The 22,992-nt window shown below is 36.9% G+C and overlaps 1 protein-coding gene across 1 annotated transcript; it reads left to right on the top strand.

The window, feature by feature from the left end:
- Positions 1-18,068: 18,068 nt before the first annotated feature.
- On the top strand, positions 18,069-19,912 carry LOC121973854 (cytochrome P450 71A1-like). Its single transcript, XM_042525201.1, has 2 exons — positions 18,069-19,027; positions 19,107-19,912. Exons 1-2 carry the CDS (start codon positions 18,116-18,118, stop codon positions 19,734-19,736), a joined length of 1,542 nt encoding a protein of 513 aa, XP_042381135.1. The 5' UTR covers positions 18,069-18,115; the 3' UTR covers positions 19,737-19,912.
- The last annotated feature ends 3,080 nt before the right edge of the window (positions 19,913-22,992 follow it).

Consider the following 22,992-nt stretch of genomic DNA (forward strand, 5'->3'; position numbering starts at 1 on the left):
AGGGAAACGATACGAACGCATAGAAACTTATTTCATCAAATTCCGATGTCTCTAGTTCAAGATATAAGCTTTCGGTCTTTGATTTAATTTATTTTAAATTAATTTAAGTTTTGGGATGAATCCAGAGATTTGTCCCAAAAATTTAAATATCTTTAAAAAAAAAACAAAATGGGGCGCCTTATATACAGACCTAGAGACATCGGAATTTGATAAAATAAATTTCTATGCATTCGTATCATTGTCCTGATCGTAAATATATCCATAAAAAAAAATTTTACAAAATATTTTTATTTTTGAAATTTTTTAATTCCAATTTGACCTAATTTGGTATTAAAAATTTGAATCACTTAAAATATTATTTAAAAAATATGTTTGGTGACATATTTACGATCAGGGCAACGATACGAACGCATAGAAACTTGTTTCATCAAATTCCGATGTCTATAGGTCAAGATATAAGCTTTCGGACACTAATTTACAACCGTTCACTACACAACACCTTTTTAGCTAATAGCAACCTATATATGTATTAAAAACTATCTACCTAGAGACATCAGAATTTGATGAAATAAATTTCTATGCGTTTGTATCATTGTCTTGATCGTAAATATATCCATAAAAATATTTTTTACCAAATATTTTTATTTTTGGAATTTTTTAATTCTAATTTGGTATTAAAAATTTGAAACTTAAATATATTTTAAAAAATATGTTTTGTGACATATTTACGATCAGGGCAACGATACGAACGCATAGAAACTTGTTTCATCAAATTCCGATGTCTCTAGGTCAAGATATAAGCTTTCGCTCTTTGATTTAATTTTTTTAAAATTATTTTAAGTTTTGGGACGAATCCAGAGATTCGTCCCAAAAATTTAAATATCTTTAAAAAAAAACAAAATGGGACGCCTTATATACGGACCTAGAGACATCGGAATTTGATGAAATAAATTTCTATGCATTCGTATCATTGTCCTGATCGTAAATATATCCATAAAAATAATGTTTACCAAATATTTTTATTTTTGGAATTTTTTAATTCCAATTTGACCAAATTTGGTATTAAAAATTTGAATCACTTAAAATATTTTTTAAAAAATATGTTTGGTGATATATTTACGATCAGGGAAACGATACGAATGCATAGAAACTTGTTTCATCAAATTCCGATGTCTATAGGTCAAGATATAAGCTTTCAGACACTAATTTACAACCGTTCACTACACAACTCCTTTTTAGCTAATAGCAACCTATATATGTATTAAAAATTATCTACCTAGAGACATCAGAATTTGATGAAATAAATTTCTATGCATTCGTATCATTGTCTTGATCGTAAATATATTCATAAAAATATTTTTTACCAAATATTTTTATTTTTGAAATTTTTTAATTCCAATTTGACCTAATTTGGTATTAAAAATTTGAATCACTTAAAATATTATTTAAAAAATATGTTTTGTGACATATTTACGATCAGGGCAACGATACGAACGCATAGAAACTTGTTTCATCAAATTCCGATGTCTCTAGGTCAAGATATAAGCTTTCGGTCTTTGATTTAATTTTTTTAAAATTATTTTAAGTTTTGGGATGAATCCTGGATTCGTCCCAAAATTTGGGACGAATCCAGAGATTCGTCCCAAAAATTTAAATATCTTTAAAAAAAACAAAATGGGACGCCTTATATACGGACCTAGAGACATCAGAATTTGATGAAATAAATTTCTATGCATTCGTATCATTGTCCTGATCGTAAATATATCCATAAAAATAATTTTTACCAAATATTTTTATTTTTGGAATTTTTTAATTCCAATTTGACCTAATTTGGTATTAAAAATTTGAATCACTTAAAATATTATTTAAAAAATATGTTTGGTGACATATTTACGATCAGGGCAACGATACGAACGCATAAAAACTTGTTTCATCAAATTCCGATGTCTCTAGGTCAAGATATAAGCTTTCGGTCTTTGATTTAATTTTTTTTAAATTATTTTAAGTTTTGGGACGAATCCAGAGATTCGTCCCAAAAATTTAAATATCTTTAAAAAAAAAAATGGGACGCCTTATATACGGACCTAGAGACATTGGAATTTGATGAAATAAATTTCTATGCATTCGTATCATTGTCCTGATCGTAAATATATCCATAAAAATAATTTTTACCAAATATTTTTATTTTTGGAATTTTTTAATTCCAATTTGACCTAATTTGGTATTAAAAATTTGAATCACTTAAAATATTATTTAAAAAATATGTTTGGTGACATATTTACGATCAGGGCAATGATACGAACGCATAGAAACTTGTTTCATCAAATTCCGATGTCTATAGGTCAAGATATAAGCTTTCAGACACTAATTTACAACCGTTCACTATACAACACCTTTTTAGTTAATAGCAACCTATATATGTATTAAAAAATATATACCTAGAGATATCAGAATTTGATGAAACAAATTTCTATGTGTTCGTATCATTGTCTTGATCGTAAATATATCCACAAAAATATTTTTTACCAAATATTTTTATTTTTGGAATTTTTTAATTCCAATTTGACCTAATTTGTTATTAAAAATTTGAATCACTTAAAATATTATTTAAAAAATATGTTTTGTGATATATTTACGTTCAGGGAAATGATACGAACGCATAGAAACTTGTTTCATCAAATTTCGATGTCTCTAGGTCAAGATATAAGCTTTCGGTCTTTGATTTAATTTATTTTAAATTAATTTAAGTATTGGGACGAATCTTGGATTCGTCCCAAAATTTGGGACGAATCCAGAAATTCATCCCAATTTTAGGGACGAAATTGGGAACAAAAAATATTTGTTCCTAAAAACCCTAGATCTAATTCCCAACCCGATTCTTTTTCCCTTCTCTCTTTTCTTTCCTCTCTCTCCCCCGTTCCCCCTTCTTCGCATCTGCGATTTCCAGGTTTCGGCCACATCTCCGACCGACGACGGCGTGATTTACGACGATCGGCGGTGGAAGGTTTTCATTTGGTAAGCAAAACGCTCTCAGATCTCTCTCTCTCGACGTCGCTGGACTCCCTGCCGGCGTAGGCTGGCCGCGGGCAGGCGCGGGCTGGCCGCGGCCAGGCGCTGCCTGCCGCCGCCAGGAGCTGCCTGGCCGCCGCCAGGCGCTGCCCGTTGCCAGGCGATGGCTGGACGGCGTATGGCTATCGCCGTGCACCATTTTGCAGTTGGCTGGACTGTTTATGGCTGCCGCCGTGCACCATTTTATCAGTTGTTTAAGTTAATATTCAAATATTACTGTCTGAATTGATAATGTTCTTTTGTGCAGGTCTCATTTTGGCGTGATCTCAGTGTAGTTGAAGACATATTTGTTGACTTCTTTTCGGTATTCTTAAGTTCTTTATTATGCATTTACTTTATATATAAAGTTAGCTTTAAATAATTTTATTATAGTTGATTAATTGCGTTCCGTCTTTTTGATTAGCTGTTGTTTTTTGTTTTGTCCTCAATGATAAGATTTATCTATAGTAACTTTTAATAATGTTTAACTAAACAGTTGAATTCAGGTAAAATGCAGAATGAGCGAAGTTGGATGTATAACAAAAATTTGCCTAATCGTCAGGGGTTAACTCCTGAGTTTATCACTGGACTGAGGCAATTTTTAAATTTTGCATCTACTCAAGTTATGTATATGGATGGCAAGAAGATAAGGTGCGCGTGTAGAAAATGTCACAATGGGAAATTTTTACCCACCGATATAGTTGAAGAACATCTTTGTAGATTTGGTTTTACTCCGAATTATTATAATTGGACAAGTCATGGCGAACCGTTCATATCTGATGAGGATTATAGACGGAATTTTCAAGCCTCTGCTAGTGGGGATCAGAGTTATTATGAACAATTCAATCCATATCAGAGGATGGTAATTGATGCAAGTTGTCAGAATTATATTCCCGATACGCTTGGTGCAAGTTCTAGTTTTCCTCCAACAAGTGAACAAATGTTTGCCACTAATACATTGCCGTTGGAGGAGCCTGATGTACCATGTCTGGATGAAATATATTACAAATTTCAAGAAGTATTGAGTGCTGCAAATGAACCATTATATTCCGGTTGTGACAGTCAGACTAAATTATCTCTCACATCCAGATTATTAAATATAAATGCAGATCATAATATGTCGCAAGATTGTTTTAATGATGTTGTTCAAGCGTTTAACGATACATTGCCACGTGATCACAGTTTGCCTCTTGATTTTTACAGTATGAAAAAACTGGTGAAAGATTTAGGTCTTCCAGTTGAAAGAATTGATGTTTGCAGAGATGGTTGTATGTTATATTGGGGAGATGATGCAGAAGTAGAGGTTTGTAAATTCTGTAATCAAGATAGGTATAAGACAACCAGGAGTCAACAACGACGTAAAGCACACAACCAGTTGTTTTATTTACCTTTAACTCCTAGATTACAAAGATTGTATGCATCAAAGGCAACTGCGGAACACATGACTTGGCATGCAACTCATCAAACAGAAGAGGGTTTAATGTGTCATCCATCAGATGCAGATGCTTGGAAAAATTTTGATAGAACATATCCAGATTTTGCAAAGGAGACTAGAAATATTAGATTATGTCTTTGTGCTGATGGATTTGCTCCGTTTGGTAAATCAGGAAGAAATTATTCTTGTTGGCCAGTTATTTTAACGCCGTATAATCTTCCGCCTGGGATGTGCATGAAAACACCTTATATGTTTTTAACATTGGTTGTACCAGGTCCGCAAAATCTAAAAAAGTTAATAGATATTTATATGCAACCTCTGATAGCAGAACTTAAACAACTATGGGATGAAGGTGTTCTTACATACGATGTTCATTCTAACCAGATGTTTATACTGAAGGCTGCTCTTCTTTGGACCATAAATGACTTTCCAGCTTATGGTATGCTATCAGGTTGGAGTACTGCTGGGATATTAGGATGCCCAATATGTATGGAGAGATCAAAGTCATTCAGATTGAAACACGGAAAGAAACCAAGTTATTTTGATTGTCATAGGCAATTCTTACCAACATATCATAAGTTCAGAAAGAATAAAGATGAATTCACTAAAAATAGGATCGAAAGAACACTTCCGCCATTGAGATTGACTGGTCAAGATATTTGGTACAGAGTGCATTACTTTCCCTCTGTTATTGAACAACCATATGGTACAAATTATGAATATGGGAGTACACATAAATGGACTAAACGAAGTATATTTTGGGATTTACCGTATTGATTTAGTCATTTGATACATCATAATCTCGATGTAATGCATATTGAGAAGAATGTTTTTGATAATCTGATAAATACTGTGATGGATATCACCGGAAAAACAAAAGACAATCTCAATGCAAGAAAAGATATGCGACTCATATGTAAAAGACCCACTCTTGATGTCGATGAAAATAGTAGAGGACCAAAGCCAAAGGCAATTTATACATTAAATAAGGATCAAAGACGTGTCCTATGTGAATGGTTGAAATCTTTGAAATTTCCAGATGGGTATGTCTCTAATCTTGGAAGATGTGTTGATATGAAAGAATGGAAGTTAATTGGTATGAAAAGTCATGATTGTCATATCATAATGCAAAGACGGATTCCTATTGCTTTTAAGGAACTCTTACCACAATTTGTATGGGGAGCGATTACGGAGTTAAGTATTTTCCTACATGATATTTGCTCAACAGTTTTGAAACGTTCACACATGGAGAAGTTAGAGAGAGATATTCCAATCATTTTGTGCAATTTGGAAAGAATATTTCCACCCTCTTTTTTTGACTCCATGGAGCATCTTTTGGTTCACTTGCCATATGAGGCCAAAGTTGGAGGACCCGTTCATTTTCGGTGGATGTATCCATTTGAAAGGTAGAGTGTCTTATTTGTATAATTCGAATGTTTGAATGAAAAAAAAATATTTCTACTCCTGGATTATTTATATATATATATATATATTTAATATAATTTTATATATCTTCAACAGATTCTTATATCATTTGAAGAAAAAGGTGAAAAATAAAGCACGAGTTGAAGCCTCTATTGTTAATGCATACATTGTGGAGGAAATCACCACTTTGCATCATATTATTTTGAACCTCATGTTCAATGCAAAAGGCGAAGAGCGGGCAGAAATGATGAGGGTCCTATTGATCCAAATGTTACCTCATTTTCAATTTTTAACTACCTTGGTCGACCAAGTGGACCATGTAAACAAAGATACTTAACTGGTAAAGAATGGCGGGCAGCCCAAACATATATTTTACTAAATTGTCCAGAAGTATCATCATATTACGAGTAAGTATATATTTTTATTTTTATTTTTTTATTTTTTCAATTGTTTGTGTAACAATATGTTTTTTTGAGTAGGATATTTACCAACTTATATTCTGAATTATCGACACAAGAGTTCGATCGATTTTGTGAAGAAGAATTTGCTGCATGGTTCAAATCATATGTAAGTAAAAATCTATATTTGTGTGATACATATGCATACTTTTAACAATTTGTGTTTTGACCTTAGGTTCAAGCTAATCAATCTCACCTTGAACAAGAATGGCTAATCCATCCGTCATGGGGTCCAAATTCATGCGTACGCACTTGGCCATATTTCATAAATGGATATAATTTTCATACTCAAGACTATGGAATGGGCAAGAATACCATGAATAGTGGGGTGTACGTATCGTCATCCAATGAAAGAGGTCCAAGTAATGATTTTTATGGTTTGTTGGATGAAATTATAGAAGTAGAATACCCAGGACCACAAATGCAAGTTATATTATTTATGTGTCGCTGGTTTGACCCTGTTAGAGGGATGAAAGTGCATCCACATTATAATTTAGTTGAAATAAATCATAAGAGATTTTATAAGAGATATGAACCATTTGTGTTGGCACAACAAGCAATTCAAGTATTCTATTCTTCTTATCCGAGTTTGAAACGCGATAAGATTGATTGGTGGGCTGTTTGTAAAACTAAAGCACGAAAAAAAATTGAGGCACGTTGGGAACACATTGCATATCAACAAGAGGAAGTTTCAAACACCTTTCAGACTGAGGAATATATTATTCCAACTTTACGAGATCCCAACGGTGTAGTAATCAACGTAGATAGAAGTGAAATTGATGATGATGATGATGATGATGAGGAGGAGGAGGAGGAGGAGGAGGAAGAGGAAGAGGAAGAGGAAGAGGAGGAGGAAGAGGAAGAGGAGGATGAGGATGATAATGACAATGATGACTTTGATTTTTGATGATGGGTAAGTTTTGTTAGCTTATTTAAAGAAATTTCCCATATTTTATTGTATGTACTGTCTCTTTTATAATTTGATTTACTTTATCTGTTAACACATTGTATTTATTCCTATAGGTCATCAGAGGTCACATTTCATAAATTTCCCCTCCATCCTTTTCCATAATCTTTACATAAAAATGGTAAGTTTTTAATTATCCTTTGTTATGTATTAGATCTGTAATTAACTTTATTAAATTATTGAAATTTCCAGCATATATTTCGACGTGGTGGACGTAGACAGCGACCACAGGACCAGACACATCCATCACCTGCCAGTGAACCTATGCCACCCCCTACTCAGGCAGGCCCATCCCATGTGTCTTCTCCACCGGCATCATATTCCCCTGCCAGTGTACCTATGCCACCCCTTCATCAGTCGGGCCCATCGCATGTACCTTCTGCACCGGTTTCATATTCACCACCACAAGTACCTTACCCAGAGCAGCTACCTGTCCACTCAGATCCTCCTGACTCAGCAAGAAACTCATTTGCTGAGTTTAGGAATGATAGAGCTCCTTGAGACCCATCGGTGATTCGTAAGTACTATAAAATATTTTATTTGTTAGACATATCTTAATTATTTAACATCGTTATTTTGTAATTTAATGCAGCTTTGAAAATCCGGTACTAGTTGTTCGAGAAATAAATAGAATCGTGAACAACCATTGGGGAGGGGAATCTTTGACATATTCAAGCACTCCATCGGCCACAAAACAACTTTGGTGGAGCGAGTTCAAAGTATATTTTCTTGAGTTTACTTCAATTTTACAGTTTTTATATAATAAAATAAATTTCTATTTCAGCGCTTAAATAATTGGGACCCGAATGACGAAATGGAGATACGAAGAATATTTAAAAAGAAATGTGGCGATCACATTAGACATGTATTAAGTCACGCAAAGAGTCGGCGGAAAAAACCAAACTTCATCACTGAAGAAAATTGGGAGAGGATCACTCTATTTTGGGCAACGGAGGAAAGTAAACAAAGAAGTGACCTGAATAGAATGAATCAATCTCACAATTCTGGTGACTCAAGTGCTATATATGCGGGAGGCTCCATTAACATAGATGAGCATAGACGGAGAATGGTAATAGTTTCACTCTTTCACAAATTTTTAATATATATCAAATTATTTCGTTATTTGAAATAATGTTTTTTTAAACCAAGGAGACAGGGAAGGAGCCTTCTTTCATTGATGCTTTCACTCGCACTTTTAAAAAAAAAAGATAACACATTGTCACGCCCCAGGTAGTCCCTGTCCGAAGAAATTTCGGCAGCATCTCCCCTGTACGGCGGACAATATGAAACTCAGTATACATATATCTCTATACCTCGGCCATACACGGCCGGAATAATACAATACAATAAGAAACAAACCACGCAGTTTATATCAACATTCCACACAGATATAATATATGATCAATCCACGCAGTTTAATAAGGAAAGACGATATAGAACCCCGAAGATATATGTAAACAGCCTACTCCACTACAACGAAGAAAACAAATCCACGAAGTAATGAAAATACAACCGCAGCGGAAAACAAGGGTAGCAAACCCGAATGTTCAATGTAAAGTCCACAATACAAACCCACAATACAAGTATATAAGATGCAAAAGCAAAATATAATCCGACAAAGAAAATCCTCGCGATAATGGGGCTAGCGACTGGAATATCTCCCGACGGCCTCAACCTGAAAAATAACGGGGTGAGTTCAAAGAACTCAGCAGGTAATCCAATAGATATGTACAGCAACATATAACTACCAGTAATATCCTAAGGTACAGTCTCCTAAACCATAGGACCTACAGTACAGTCTCCTAACAATATAACAGGTATGCATAGCTGAATAAACTGTAATGAGTAACCAGAAACATGTAATACAGTTTACAGCAAGAATAATAAGAAATGCATAACTGAAATAAACTGTACTCACCTGCGAGGCTTGGGCGAATGACTGTGGACATACACAGATAAAGATAGTCAGAACAAATACGCATGTATCCTGTATGCATGTCAATCATATGCAGTCACCCAAGTGCATCATCCAATATGCAACAATCACAATAAATGCAATCTGTGCATATGATGCAATATGACATGGTCACCCCTGACGCCAGTCTGTATCTCACACACAATGGTGAGACCGCGTGGGTAGGGCTGTGACACCGTGCACTCTGCCGTCACTACCCCTGAAGAGTGACCGAGTGGACGGGATGCTGTCGGAGTACACCTATCCTCCTACCTCAAACATAGTGAGGGAGCGCAATGCTCTCAACTCCCGGTACGCGATGACGGGGAGGGATCCCGGCTGCAACCCCGCTGTGTCGTGCTACCCATGAGCACCCCGGCGGTGCACCACCGAGCAACCTGCCATACACACCCTGAGTGCTGTGCCACTACCCATGCAGTAGGCACGTTGTGTGCAGGCCCTCATGTAGCCGGCCGACGAGCTCAACAATAATGGAGTCGTCCATCGCCCAGCATGCAATCATGCGGTATGGTGCATGCGGCTACAGAATGTCATACCTGAACGTATCCTCCTCCATATACGTAGGTGCCAAAAAGGTAAACGCAGATATATAACAGAGATATAAACAACATGAATCCAACAATATATAACAAGTATCTCCAGCATCTAATCATGGGTAGATAAGCACTATAAGTAATCACAACCGCGAACACATATACACATGGTAAGAGATAAAAGTAAACCAGACTAATGTAAAGCATCTAACAGTAGAAGCATGTGATAGGTATCAACTAAGCTAAGACCAGGGAAGAAATAAATCTACCAACCACTAGTAAGTATATATAAACTGCACATATCATAAGACACTATCAAGAGATAAGTCAAAGGGTACCCGCCTCAAATAGAAGGTACAAATCACGCAATCCAAAGTCGACGTCGAGACGCCGTCTCGAATCAGAGTCCTGTGTCAAACAAACAATATACATATTTTATTTAGCTAAATCAAATGAATAGCTAAATAAAATTCCTAACACTAAATTAGGGTAAAACCCTAATCCACAATCTCAACCTATATAATTTAAACCTAACGGTCAATTAGGGTTAGTTACCTAATCCCTAATCACCAATTAGATTAGAAATCTAAATTTAGATTAAATCTAATAGTTGACTAGGGTTAAGTATCTTAACCCTAATTATTCCATTAGATTAATCTAAGCAATTAAATCTAATCACAATCAATACAATCCTTAATTCAAATGTACACATCATGTATCAACTAATCAAGGATTAATCCAATGCATTTCTAATCCAATACATGAATCTACTTCATCAACATTAAACCTAATTCCTCTAGAACATGTATCAATTAATACACAATACCTCAAGCTCAGCCAACAAGAGTGCTGTCGAAAGGAGGTCCTGCTGAATGAGCTACTGGATCAATGAGCAACCCACAGCACAATTTCAAATTCTCGGAACAGATCCTCACTGGAAACTATCTCGACAATTAGATCAATGTTGAGGAGATCACTGATCGAATACAAACCTCCTAGACTCTGCCCGACAACTCAAGAACAACCTCACGGAACCCCTCCAATCTGTGACCTAATTCAGCCACAAAAGAATGAGGATCAAGATCTGATTGGGTAAAAAATCTAGCACCGAAGATCCAAAGGGCAAAGCTCCGTCGATGGATCTAAGGCATGGATTGAAACAAGAACGCAACAGAAGGTTCGATTGCTTACCTTTGAAGCCCTAATCGCCCCTTTCACGCCGGCGGTCGGGTGGCACGGCTCGATCCAGCTCCGGCCAGTGAAGAGGTGGATCGCACTATGAGCAACGCGAGGAGAGAAGAACGGAGGTCGATCGGTTGGGAGTCGGCGAATCTTGTTCCTCCCCGTGCCCTAGCCACCTCTCCGTTGACGCTCAGCCGCAGAACTCACCGGATCAGGACCCCCGATCGGATCCAGCTCCTCGGCACCGTCGAGCTCCGATGATGAGTCTCCTTCGGCCTCGGCGCCGAGTGATCCGCGAGAGAGGGAGAGCACAGAGAAGAGAGGGGAGATCGGGATCGCGTCGGGGCAGAGAGGGGAGGAAGAAGCTCGGTACGGCGATTTTGGGAAGGGAATAAAAGAAATAAGAAAAGAAAAGTATTTATATTAAAACTTTTCCTCACTTAAACGGGTATTCCAAACAGGCTTTATCCGTACCCGTAATTGATCCCCTCAAAACCCATCGTACGCGCTCCGAAAAATTCCCAAAAAATTCCTAAAATTCTGGAAAAATTTTATAAGGCTATTTCTGAAATAACCCTATTTATTTAAATTTTCCGAGATCTCACACACATGGAGTGGGGCGAGAGCAAAAGCAGTCAAGGTTGGAATTAATTTTTATTTTACCTTAATATATGGTTTAAATTTAATTAGTTACCTACCATTATTGTCTTAATATTATATGTGTTTCTATTATATCTAATCAATATCGTATGTGTTTTACAAAACAGGAAAAATATGATCAACTCGAGCTAGCTCAAACATGCTCACAAGCTGGTATCGATAGTCAGGGGTCTGAGGAGTCTGTTGGCAATAATTTGAGTTTATGGTTAGAGGCCAGTGGAGGACCAAAAGGGGGAAGGATATTGGGGATGGGTTCCTTGAGTAGAACCCAAAGATTAGTTGGAACTTCTTCCTCCACATCAGCACTTACGACCCAAGTAAATACCTTGACTGATGAGGTTAGCCATCTGAAGGAAATAATTTCGCAAAGAGACCAAGAAAGGGTGCAAAGAGACCTAGAACGGGCTAATTTGGAGAAAGATATTAGAGAAATGCGCTGACAACAAGAATTAATCATGCAACACCTTCAGTTGAGCTCCGCTCAAAGTCAGAATCCTCCCAATGATGACGATGATGATGCCTACGATGATAACGATGATGGCGGTGATGATTTTTGATAATTTTAATAATGTATGATGATTTTTTTTTCTTATGTTTACTGCTTTACACATTAATCAATGGTTTTTTAACTTTTCAACTCTGCCATTTGTAGGTTAAGTCTGTTGTCTTCTTGCATTGTTCCACTGTCAATGTATGAGATGACTTATCTTTGACGTAGACTAATCTATATGATTCTTAGTTGTGTACCAGTAACAAAATTAAAGCATAATTAGGCAATATGAATGAAGTCTCTAATACTCTGACTTTATTTTTTTCCTGATTTGATAATGTTGTTTGTGCAAGTCTCAAGTTGGTCTGATCTCAGTGTAGTTGAAGACAGCTGTATTTGTTCACCTCTTTTCGGTATTCCTAAGTTCTTTAATATGCATTGACTGATCTATATATAAAGTTAGCTTTAAATAATTATGTTATAGTTGTTTAATTATATAAAGTTAACTTTAAATAATTATGTTAAAATTAACTTTAAATAGTTGTTTAATTGTGTTCATTCTTTTTGATAAGTTACTCTTTCTTGTTTTGTCTTCAATGATAATGATGCATAAAAGTTCTGAATTTGATCTATGTATAGTTTCAAAACTATATAGATACATAAAAGTTTTATATTTCATCTAGAATTACATTACACTATTCTAAAATTCTTTACTAGATAACGATGCATCCTCCTACCTTAATATTTTGTAAAGAGTTGTTAAAAATGTGCTAAAGTTATTCATATGAAATTGTCAACTAGTTAACACAATGAAATGAACAATTATTTTAAACATCCTTTAGTTTACATTAAATATCAACCAAAGACAAAACTATAAATTCAGCAAATTAAAATGAAAAATAAAGTTAACTAAGTGAGAAAATTTAAACCCTAATATCATACTTCACAATATCTCTCTCTCTTTCTCTCTATATGATGTGTCAATTATATTTGGTTGTATCGTAGTTACGATACATGTACTTAGTTTCAAAATAATTCTTATAATTTTATTTACCGTTGTTATGACATGGATGATTCATATCGTTGGTAAATATGACTTTTATTAGAATTAGGGCTTTTATTAGAATGTTTAAGGAATTTCACATTTATGTTTTGTTTCCAATTATTCTTTTTACATGGCCATATCGTATAATATTTACAATCTTTCTTGTTAGACATGATCTAGTTTATTTGTTTGTTGTTATGTAGGCAAAGGAGATTTGATGGGGATCAAAGATTTTGTGGCACATGAAGATGACTATATGTATTCTTAGTGTTGTTGGATGGATGATGGATTTATAAAACATTGGGTTGTTGAACTTTGTATCATATTTTCTAGTAGCTTGAACAAGATGGATATTGTAAACTTTGTTGCAAACTTTATACTTCTTGAATTATGAGTTGATCGATGTGTTGAATGTTAAATTTGTATGTGTTGAATGTTAAATTAGGATGTGTTGAATGCATATTATTTGTTATTTGAATTTGGTTTGTATGTATTTGGATTGTATTGTAGAAAGAAATTGAAGCTGGAAAAAATTATTTGAAATAGGGACGAATTTGGCAACGAAAATTATTTGACCCAATTCTATCGTAATTTGGGACAAAATTATTTTCGTCCCAGAATTCGTCCCAGATTTTGGGACGAATCCACAAAATTCGTCCCAAAATTCGTCCCAAAATCTGGGACGAATTGTGGATTCGTCCCAAAATTCGTCCCAGAATTTGGGACGAATTCTGGGACGAAAATTTATCTTGTGTGTAAGGAACTTGACAAGTTTTTGTTGCGAAATTCGTTGCCAGTTTTGCAACAAATTTATTATTCGTTGCAAAATTAGGAACAAAGATGGCAACAAAAATAATTTTGTCACCGAATTTGTCCCCAAATTCGTTGCAATATTAGGGACAAACTTGGCAACAAAATATAATTTGTCACCGAATTCGTCCCCAAATTTGTTGCAAAAATCAAGACAATTTTGGCGGAAAATTTATGTAAATTCGTCCCTAAATTTGTTCCTAGGTTTGCAACAAAAACAGTTTTCGTTGCAAATATCTATACTTTTTTGCAACGAATTTGGGGACGAAAATTTTTTTCGTCCCCAAATTTGCAACAATCCTTAATTCGTTCCAAAAGTTGGCATCAACCATTTTGGGACGAAAAAATTTTCGTCCCAAATTTTGTCGCAAAAATTTTTGCAACGAATTTTTTTTCAAAATTCGTCCCCAATTTTGTCCCGAAATCCTTTATTTTTTGTAGTGGTCGGAGCACAGATCACGGAGCTGCGATCCCATCCGAGCATAGAACCGAAGATCTTCCCGCTCGATCCGATGCATACACCTGCCCGAGTGCCAGGAGCGTCGAGCGGCAGGACCGCCTGGCCCTGGAACAGACAAGAGACGCAAAAGGACGAAAGGGACAGCTGGTAAACATCATCCTCGAGACGTCCGCCGCCGACAAGCAGCATGGTCAGCGGCCGGACTGGACAGAGTATCGTACATTGGAAGTTTTCACCGTCACGTCAGGGATATGCTCGGACGATTGCGGAAGGATGTAAGACATGCTTTCATGACACACTCATTTGGAGGTATGTTTGGGGAAGCGTACACGCATCGAGAAACGTGCTCGCGCCTCCCCGCGGTCCTATATAAGGACCCTAAACTTCGACGGAGATATGCAGAATTCTCATCACTATAGCCACAGTTACTCTGCCTCTTTTCTTCTTCACTTGACTTGAGCGTCAGAGGGTCGTCGCCGGGAACCCTCCCCCGGCTCGACTTCTTTGCAGGTTCGCCGGAGATCCACATCACCAGTCGGAGACAGCGAAGAGCATCACACTCCCAGCATCTGTCGACTCAGCACTCGGATAGGATCACCTATCATATTCAATTTTTTTTTAATTTATTATTTAGATAACTTTATAAATAAGCTCATACAGTAATATTATAATCCAAAGTAATTATTCTATATCTCTCATCTTATCCCCTGTTTATTTTCTAATAACATACGGTAGCCTCTCTGACTATCCTACACAATCGTGAATTATTCCGGAATATTTCTACAGCATGCCCAACGAGAAGACGACGGCATTTTGAGATGCCTTATATGCTCGGGCTATTGCTCGGGCTATTGTATGCTCGAGCTAGTGAGGTAAGATGATAGAGATATTTTGTTGACACATTTTATTAAAAATATCTTTGAGATGCATGCACGTTTAAAGAAGTGTGTATGTGTATTTCTGGGAGCCTTATATAAGAGACTCTAAGGTTCGACGAACGTATGTTCGATTTTACTATAATTATTGTTATTCTGTCACTTTCATTTCTCTTCACTTCTTTATTATTTAATTCCGTCGGAGATTTGACTTGAGTGTCGGAGGACCAACACCGAAGAATCCCTCCCTGACTCGCCACTGACATTTTATGATTATAGGTCCCAGTCGTTCGAAGTCTATATCTAATCAATATGAATATCATATCCCCAATATCCATTGCCTCAACTATCGGACAGAAATCAAATTGTTAATATATTCATCAAGACATTATTTTGATAATGACTTACCAAATTAATATTCAAACTCAACGTCTAAATACTCTTATAGATACTCTTACTAAATTTGTCAAGATAATAATGACAAAGAGAATAATAATAATAATGAATACCTAATTCTCTTTTTTTATTGTAAAGGATAATACTTTTAAATTTATCATGTCACTGTCTAATTATTATGATTACACATCATACTCAATGTTTTTAATTTATTATTTAGATAACTTTATAAATAAGCTCATACAGTAGTATTATAATCCAAAATAATTATTCTCTATCTCTCATCTTATCTCCTGTTTATTTTCTAATCACATACGGTAGCCACTCTGACTATCCGACACCATCGTGAATTATTTCGGACTATCTCTACAGAATGCCCAACGAGAAGACGACATTGCTTGACAAGCACTATAACTATGATATATGATGAGATGATAAAGAGGGTCCACTGCATATGAGGGGAACGGTAGAGATAATAATTGAGGTAGAAATTAAATCAAAGAGATCAATGTTAAAAAATCAATAGACTCATTAAAGAGGGGGTCGAACAAAGTTTTACTGTAATGATCGATGGGGCATGAACCGCCCGATCGACAAAGGACCCATCCAAACATCATGTTCGTACAACTAAGATCATCAGATGTTCATCACGGAACATATGAATATTGGGACGACCGGAGTGTTAGTCCGGTCGGACAGAAACAAGCTATCGAGTCGAGTCATTGTAATGAAGAGCAACTGAGTCCGATCGAGTGGAAGAGTTAGCCGAGCGGTCATCTCACTCGGCCAAACAGAGGGATCATTAATATATCTCTGAATATCCTTCTGGGAGATAGTGCCGCTGACATAAGGTATGGTTAACAGACAGATCATACGACGAAAAGTTTTACTATCTTGTCAGGAATATACATACCTTGTTAAGGTAAGATGTCAGAGACATTTTCCTGACATGTCCTTTCGTAAGACAAATTGAAAAATGTGTCCATGCCTCGAGGAGTGTATACGTCGTCCGCTGGGACGTTATATAAAGGGAGGTTCATGTACTGACGGAGGTACGCATTATTCACTATTTACGCTTGTGCTCACTGATGTTCCGTCTTCTTCCCTCTTTCCTATGACTAACTTGGACGTCAGATGACCAATGTCAAAGACTATTTTTCTGACTCTATATTGATATATCTTATGTTACAGAGTGGATGTTATAGAGTGGAGCAAAATTTACATTTAATCAATACAGTAGCCACATCCCAAACAACCATCTTTTAAATATTCAGACAGGAGTGACTTCTTTAGACGTGCATGCATCTCAAAGATTTTCCTGATAAGACGTGTCAAAAAAATATCTTTAACATCATACCTTAACAACCCGAGCATATCGTGCTTCTCAAAATATCCGATTAGACATTTTGAGAAGCACGATATCTATGATATATGATGAGGTGGTAAAGAGGGTCCACTATATATATATATATATATATGGGTTAAAGGAGAGAGAGCAATTGAGATAGAAATTAAAATCAAAGAGGCTAATCTCAGAGAATCAACGGACTCACTAAAGGAAGATCGAGCGAAGCTCTCTTGCAATAGCTGATGGGGCATGAACTGCCCGACTGGTAAAGGGCTGGTTCAAACAGTATATTCGTATAGCCAAGATTATCATGCACTCATCACGGATCATAGGAATGTTGAGATGACCGAAGCTACCGAATCGAGTCACCGTAATAAAGAGCAGCCGAGTCCGATCGAGCGGATGAGTTCCCAGCCGAGCGGCCATATCGCTCGGCCAAGCAGAGGAATCATTAATGTATCTTTTAATATACTTCTGGGTGATAGTGTCACTGACACAAGGTATGGCCAGTAGACGGATCATATGATGAAAGTTTTTGCTATGTTATTAGGAATATGCATACCCTGTTAAGGTAGGATGTCAGAGTGACGGACACTTCTTGACATGTCCTTTCGTATGACAAATTGAAAAACATATTCATACCTCAAGGAACATGTATGTCATCCGTTAGGACGTTATATAAAAAGAGATTCATGTACTGACGGATGTACATATTATTTTTCACTATTGTTCCGTTTTGTTTTTTTTTTTTTTTTTTTTATATATATGACTGATTTAGATGTCGGATGACTAATATCAAACACTCTTTTTCTGACGTTACATTAATATTTATTATATTACATAGTGGAGCAAGATTTACCTCTAATTAACACAATAGCCACATCCCAAATAACATCTTTCCGATTTCTATATAAATTTGGGGGCCTGAAGCAGTTTCTTCGTATAATTTTGATTGGAATAATCTGGACATCTATTAAAGGCTGCAGGCGGCAGGCGGCAGGTGACGGCATGTTCTATCAATCTTCTCTTTTGCTTGTTATGTGGTGGTTTCTCTTCTTCGTGTTCTGCCTCCGGTGGACACGGTCCAAGAAATCACCGGTCGACCGTCCCCCTGCGGTACCGGGTCTCCCTGTCTTTGGGAACCTCCACCAGCTCGGCTCCCTCCCGCACCGCTCCCTGCGAGCGCTCGCCGAGAAGCATGGCCCCGTCATGGCCCTCCGCTTGGGCCGCGTCCCCACCGTCGTCGTCTCCTCTCCGGCGGGCGCCCAAGAGGTCTTGAAGACCCGCGACCTCGCCTTCGCGAACCGCCCGGACTCGAGCCTCGCCGACCGAATCTTCTACAGCTCGCAGGACCTGGCCTTCAGCAAGTACGGCGAGCCGTGGCGCCAAATGCGGCGCATCGGCGTCCTCCACCTCCTCAACCAGAAGCAGGTGCACTCCTTCCGCAAGGTCCGGGAGGAGGAGGCCGACGCCCTCGTCGCCAGGATCCGCTCCGCCGCTGGCTGTCCGGTGAACTTGAGCGACATGATCATCGACTTCACGAGCGACCTCATCTGCAGGGTGGCGCTCGGCCAGACGTACGCCGACTCCAAGGGCGGTGGCAGCCAGCTCCGGGCGCTGTTCGGGGAGTTCATGGAACTCATGGGTCAGTTCCCGGTGCGCGACTACATCCCCTGGCTGGCCTGGGTCGATTGGCTGAGTGGCCTGGACGACAGAGCGAGGAAAATCGGGCTAGAGATCGACGCTCTGCTCGAGAAAGTAATAGATGAGCATCGCCGGAGTAAGCTCACCGACAAAATCGACACCAACGACATGGATCTGGTCGACGTCTTGCTCTCCTTGGGTGATCGCAACGACGACGACGCTCCTTCCTCCACCAACATTTCGCTCACCATGGACAACATCAAAGGCCTCATTTTGGTTCTCTCTCTCTCTCTCTCTCTCTCGATCTTCTTCCTTTCCTTTCCAATATCTATATCTAGTATCTACCCTTTTGCAGGACATGGTTGCCGCAGGAACTGCCTCAACGAAAGCAACGTTAGAATGGGCCATGGCGGAGCTAATCCGGCACCCTGAAGAAATGGCAAAAGTGCAAGAGGAGATCCGGCGAGTCGCCGGACCCAAAGGAGAAGAAATAAGAGAAGAGGCCTTAGAAGGGATGGGTCAATTGAAGGCGGTGCTCAAGGAGACACTCCGTTTGCACCCGCCAGGTCCTCTGTTGCTCCCTCGAGAATCCACGGAGAGCACCGAGCTCCAGGGCTACTGCATCCCCAAGGGCACGAGGGTGATCGTCAATGGCTGGGCGATCGCAAGAGATCCTGCTTTGTGGGACAAGGCCGAGGAGTTCCTGCCTGAGAGGTTCCTGGGCGATTCCGGCGCCGGTGCACTCGACTTCAAGGGGAGCGACTTCACGTACCTGCCGTTCGGAGGAGGTCGGAGAGGCTGCCCGGGCTCCGGGTTCGCCATTGCCGCAGTGGAGGTTGTCCTCGCGAGCTTGCTGTACCATTTCGACTGGGAGATGCCCGGCGGGTTGAGCGCGGAGGAGATGGACATGGACGAGGTGTTTGGGCTCATCATACAAAAGAAATCGAGCCTGATTCTACAAGGAAGGACTAAACCACACTTCTAGTCAAATTATAATCCAATATGTTTTCATCCTTAATCACTCGACTATACATCCTCCCCTTATACATTAGTCACTATTCTAAAAATTAATAATTATCCATGATTTATCTTTTCCATATTAAGATGTTGGAGCAAATGTATTTACCTTTTATCATCATATTTATTTGTCATTCAAATTGGCCCACCCATTTAACTCGTACAAAGCAAATGGCTTTTTGAATCAATTACCCCTGCTAAATTGATCAACTTATCCAAATTGAATTTGAAATGCTAATTACGAACATCAAACCTCGATTTTGAGCTTAATTATGAACCATGATACCTAGCTTATTCAGTTAGGACTCATCCAATGGAGAAAGGGAAGCGAACACGGGTGGGTTTGATTGCCTGGTTAGACTAGACAGGTTAGCCAAGTTGAGTAGGTCGGGGATTAATGCTGGAGTGAAATTAGACTATCGAGTTAGGCAAGTAGATCAATATTAATAAGGTATGTATGGTTAAATGTACATCAAGCTAGACCAACCAAGTGCGTTCATTAGGTTAAGAGATTTGGTTCAACGGGGTAATTAAGTAATAATAAACATAATAATTAAAGCGCTAAAATAATTAAAACCTTGCATGTGATTCACGGAGAAAAAAATGTCCTTATTAATGCAAATCATACAAAATTATAATCCTAAATTTTAGGATAATGGTTCTCAATTATCTAAATCACTCACCCTTCGGTGTCATTCGGGCATGTGATTGAGATTTCATAGACCGACAAGGCGACAACTATACAATCTTGATAAGTTACTTTAGTTCTCACGGGATGTCTAAATGATTAAAGGATAATAGCTTGTTATACATGTTTTCGAAAAAAAAAAAAATTCTCATCGGCTATAAATCGATAATTCATTTTTTATTATATAATCTGATAACAGATTATGAAATATATCTATTGTAATATATAAATTATTTCGATCTTTGAAAATCCGAATTGTTTGAATTTTTAGTGTTACCCTTATAAACTAAGAATTAATTATTTGGGTAAGATTCATCAGACCCATGGAATAGTGACGCTAGAAAATCCCAGCAACAAACTACTATAAAAAATTATTTTAATTTAATATTATACTTGTCTTAGTAAAAAAAAACTAAGAAAAGTATATTTTTTAACAGTCTAAAATATTTATAGAAGTTTCTTTAATCATAGTGTTGTATATGGGACTAAAGAGAACCATATTTTTTTATATAAAACAACCAGAGAAAATTAATGATGAGAAAAATTCATAATAATACGTTGTAGCTGAGTCTCGAACTCTAGAGCACTAATTATTTCGCTTGTGAAATTACTAATAAATCTTGAAATTATTTTTAGTGTAAATAGAAAAAAGGACATTAACGTAAATGCATTTTAGGCTTCACCAAAATTAATTAGTAAAGGGAAAGATTTTTAATAAAATAATAAGATAATGATAAATCCTCAAAGTTAGTTAGTAAAGGGGGGAGATTTTTAATAAAATAATAATAAGATAATGATAAATCACAGTATCATAATAAATTGATCATAATTTTATTGATGAAAATATAATCATGAATCTAAAGTTAATTTAAATTCATTCATCTAAAATCTATAAAATCTATCTTATTATAATATTGAGTCAAGCCAGATAATCAGAGGTGTCGGTGGTGGATGGGTTGCTCCTACTCAGTATCATATAATTCGTCCATCATCCATGGCCTCTGAGGTCTGATTCTATTTAAAATTATAATTTAAATAGAAAGATAAATTTAGAGAAGATCATAATTAATTTTAACTGAATTTTAATTATAATTGAATGTGCAAATTATGGAAGAGGTCTATCCTCAGTAATTAGAAAAGACGTTAATGAAATAGATATATTTGATGACAATAAAAAGCAAATGGGTCATGTCACCATTTTAGGGTGTGAAATAGTGTTTAATTATCGAATTATTAAGAGTCAATTAATAAATTGAGATAACGAAAAATAAACAAAAGTTAAAAGGCGTCAAATGTTCGTCTAACCAGGACGATAAACGAATCAAGTTTTACTGTGTTTAGTTTATTTGATATGATAATCAGAGTCAAAAATTAATCATGTTATGGAAATGATTTTTTAAGTTTAGTTTGATTTTTTTTGAGATCGAGGTTGTTTCGAAGTTGACTTTTAAAAAAAACGATTCGAGCTTGGTTCAAACTCGAATTAAGTTTAATTGGCTTGTTTAGGCACTATCAAGCTCGGCTTGTTCAGACATTATCAAACTCTGACTCGCGCTTGTTTGTTTGAAATTTTAATATTTTAAAATTTATTTAACTGATTAGTGTGTTTGTTGGATTATTTTAAAACTCGTTTGTTTATTTAAAAATTTATTTATAAGCACTTGTTTGATAAGAGTGTTGGAAAATTATTACTACCATCTTCCTCAGATCAAAATTGACCAATTTAATTAAATTGGAATGGATTCATGTTTAAATTTCAATATTTGGACAATATGTGATAAGAGGTTAAGTCAAGGTTGATTAGATACTTGATAATACGTGAAAGGAAAGTCAAGTAGATCATAAAGAACTAAATATTTGATTGAGAAAGTCCTAACTCGAGGGTTAGATAATGGTAAAATTCTAATAGAAGGTTAAGCAAAATAAAGTGCAAACTCGAGGGTTAGACAAAGAAAAGTCTTAACTATGGTTACAAAAGAAAATATAAGTGGATCAAGGAGAACCGTACATTAGCAAAGGGAAGTCCTAACTGTGGTTAGGCAAAGGAAAGTCCAAGTGGATCAAGAGGGCTGCACGTTGGCAAAGGGAAAGACCTAACTGCGATTATCAAGAAGAATATTCAAGTGGGTCAAAGAGAACCATACTTGGTGATCAGAAGTCCAACGGAAAATTGATAAAGAAAAAGTGCAAGTAGGTCAAAGATTGACCGAACACTTGCGGCTGTAAATCCAACAGAGAATTGACATGAAACGAGGAAATTCCGACATAGAAAACTTCTAAATGTCATAACTTTTAACTTGGATATCAGAACGCGGTGATCTCGGATGCGAAACAAAGTTGATTTAGAGCTTTACACTTTTACTGCTTACCAATTAATTAGGTAATCGATTGAGGGAATCAATCAACAGTTAGGTATTGACTTTAACGATACATTTAGTCCAGTTATTAAGATTACAACTATCAGATTATTACTATCTGTAGTTGTTAGCTCTAATTGGCCAATACGCTAATTAGACGTTTGCAATACTTTTCTTCA

Source organism: Zingiber officinale, chromosome 4A (assembly GCF_018446385.1).
Source record: "Zingiber officinale cultivar Zhangliang chromosome 4A, Zo_v1.1, whole genome shotgun sequence".
In the NCBI taxonomy this organism is placed as follows: Eukaryota; Viridiplantae; Streptophyta; class Magnoliopsida; order Zingiberales; family Zingiberaceae; genus Zingiber; species Zingiber officinale.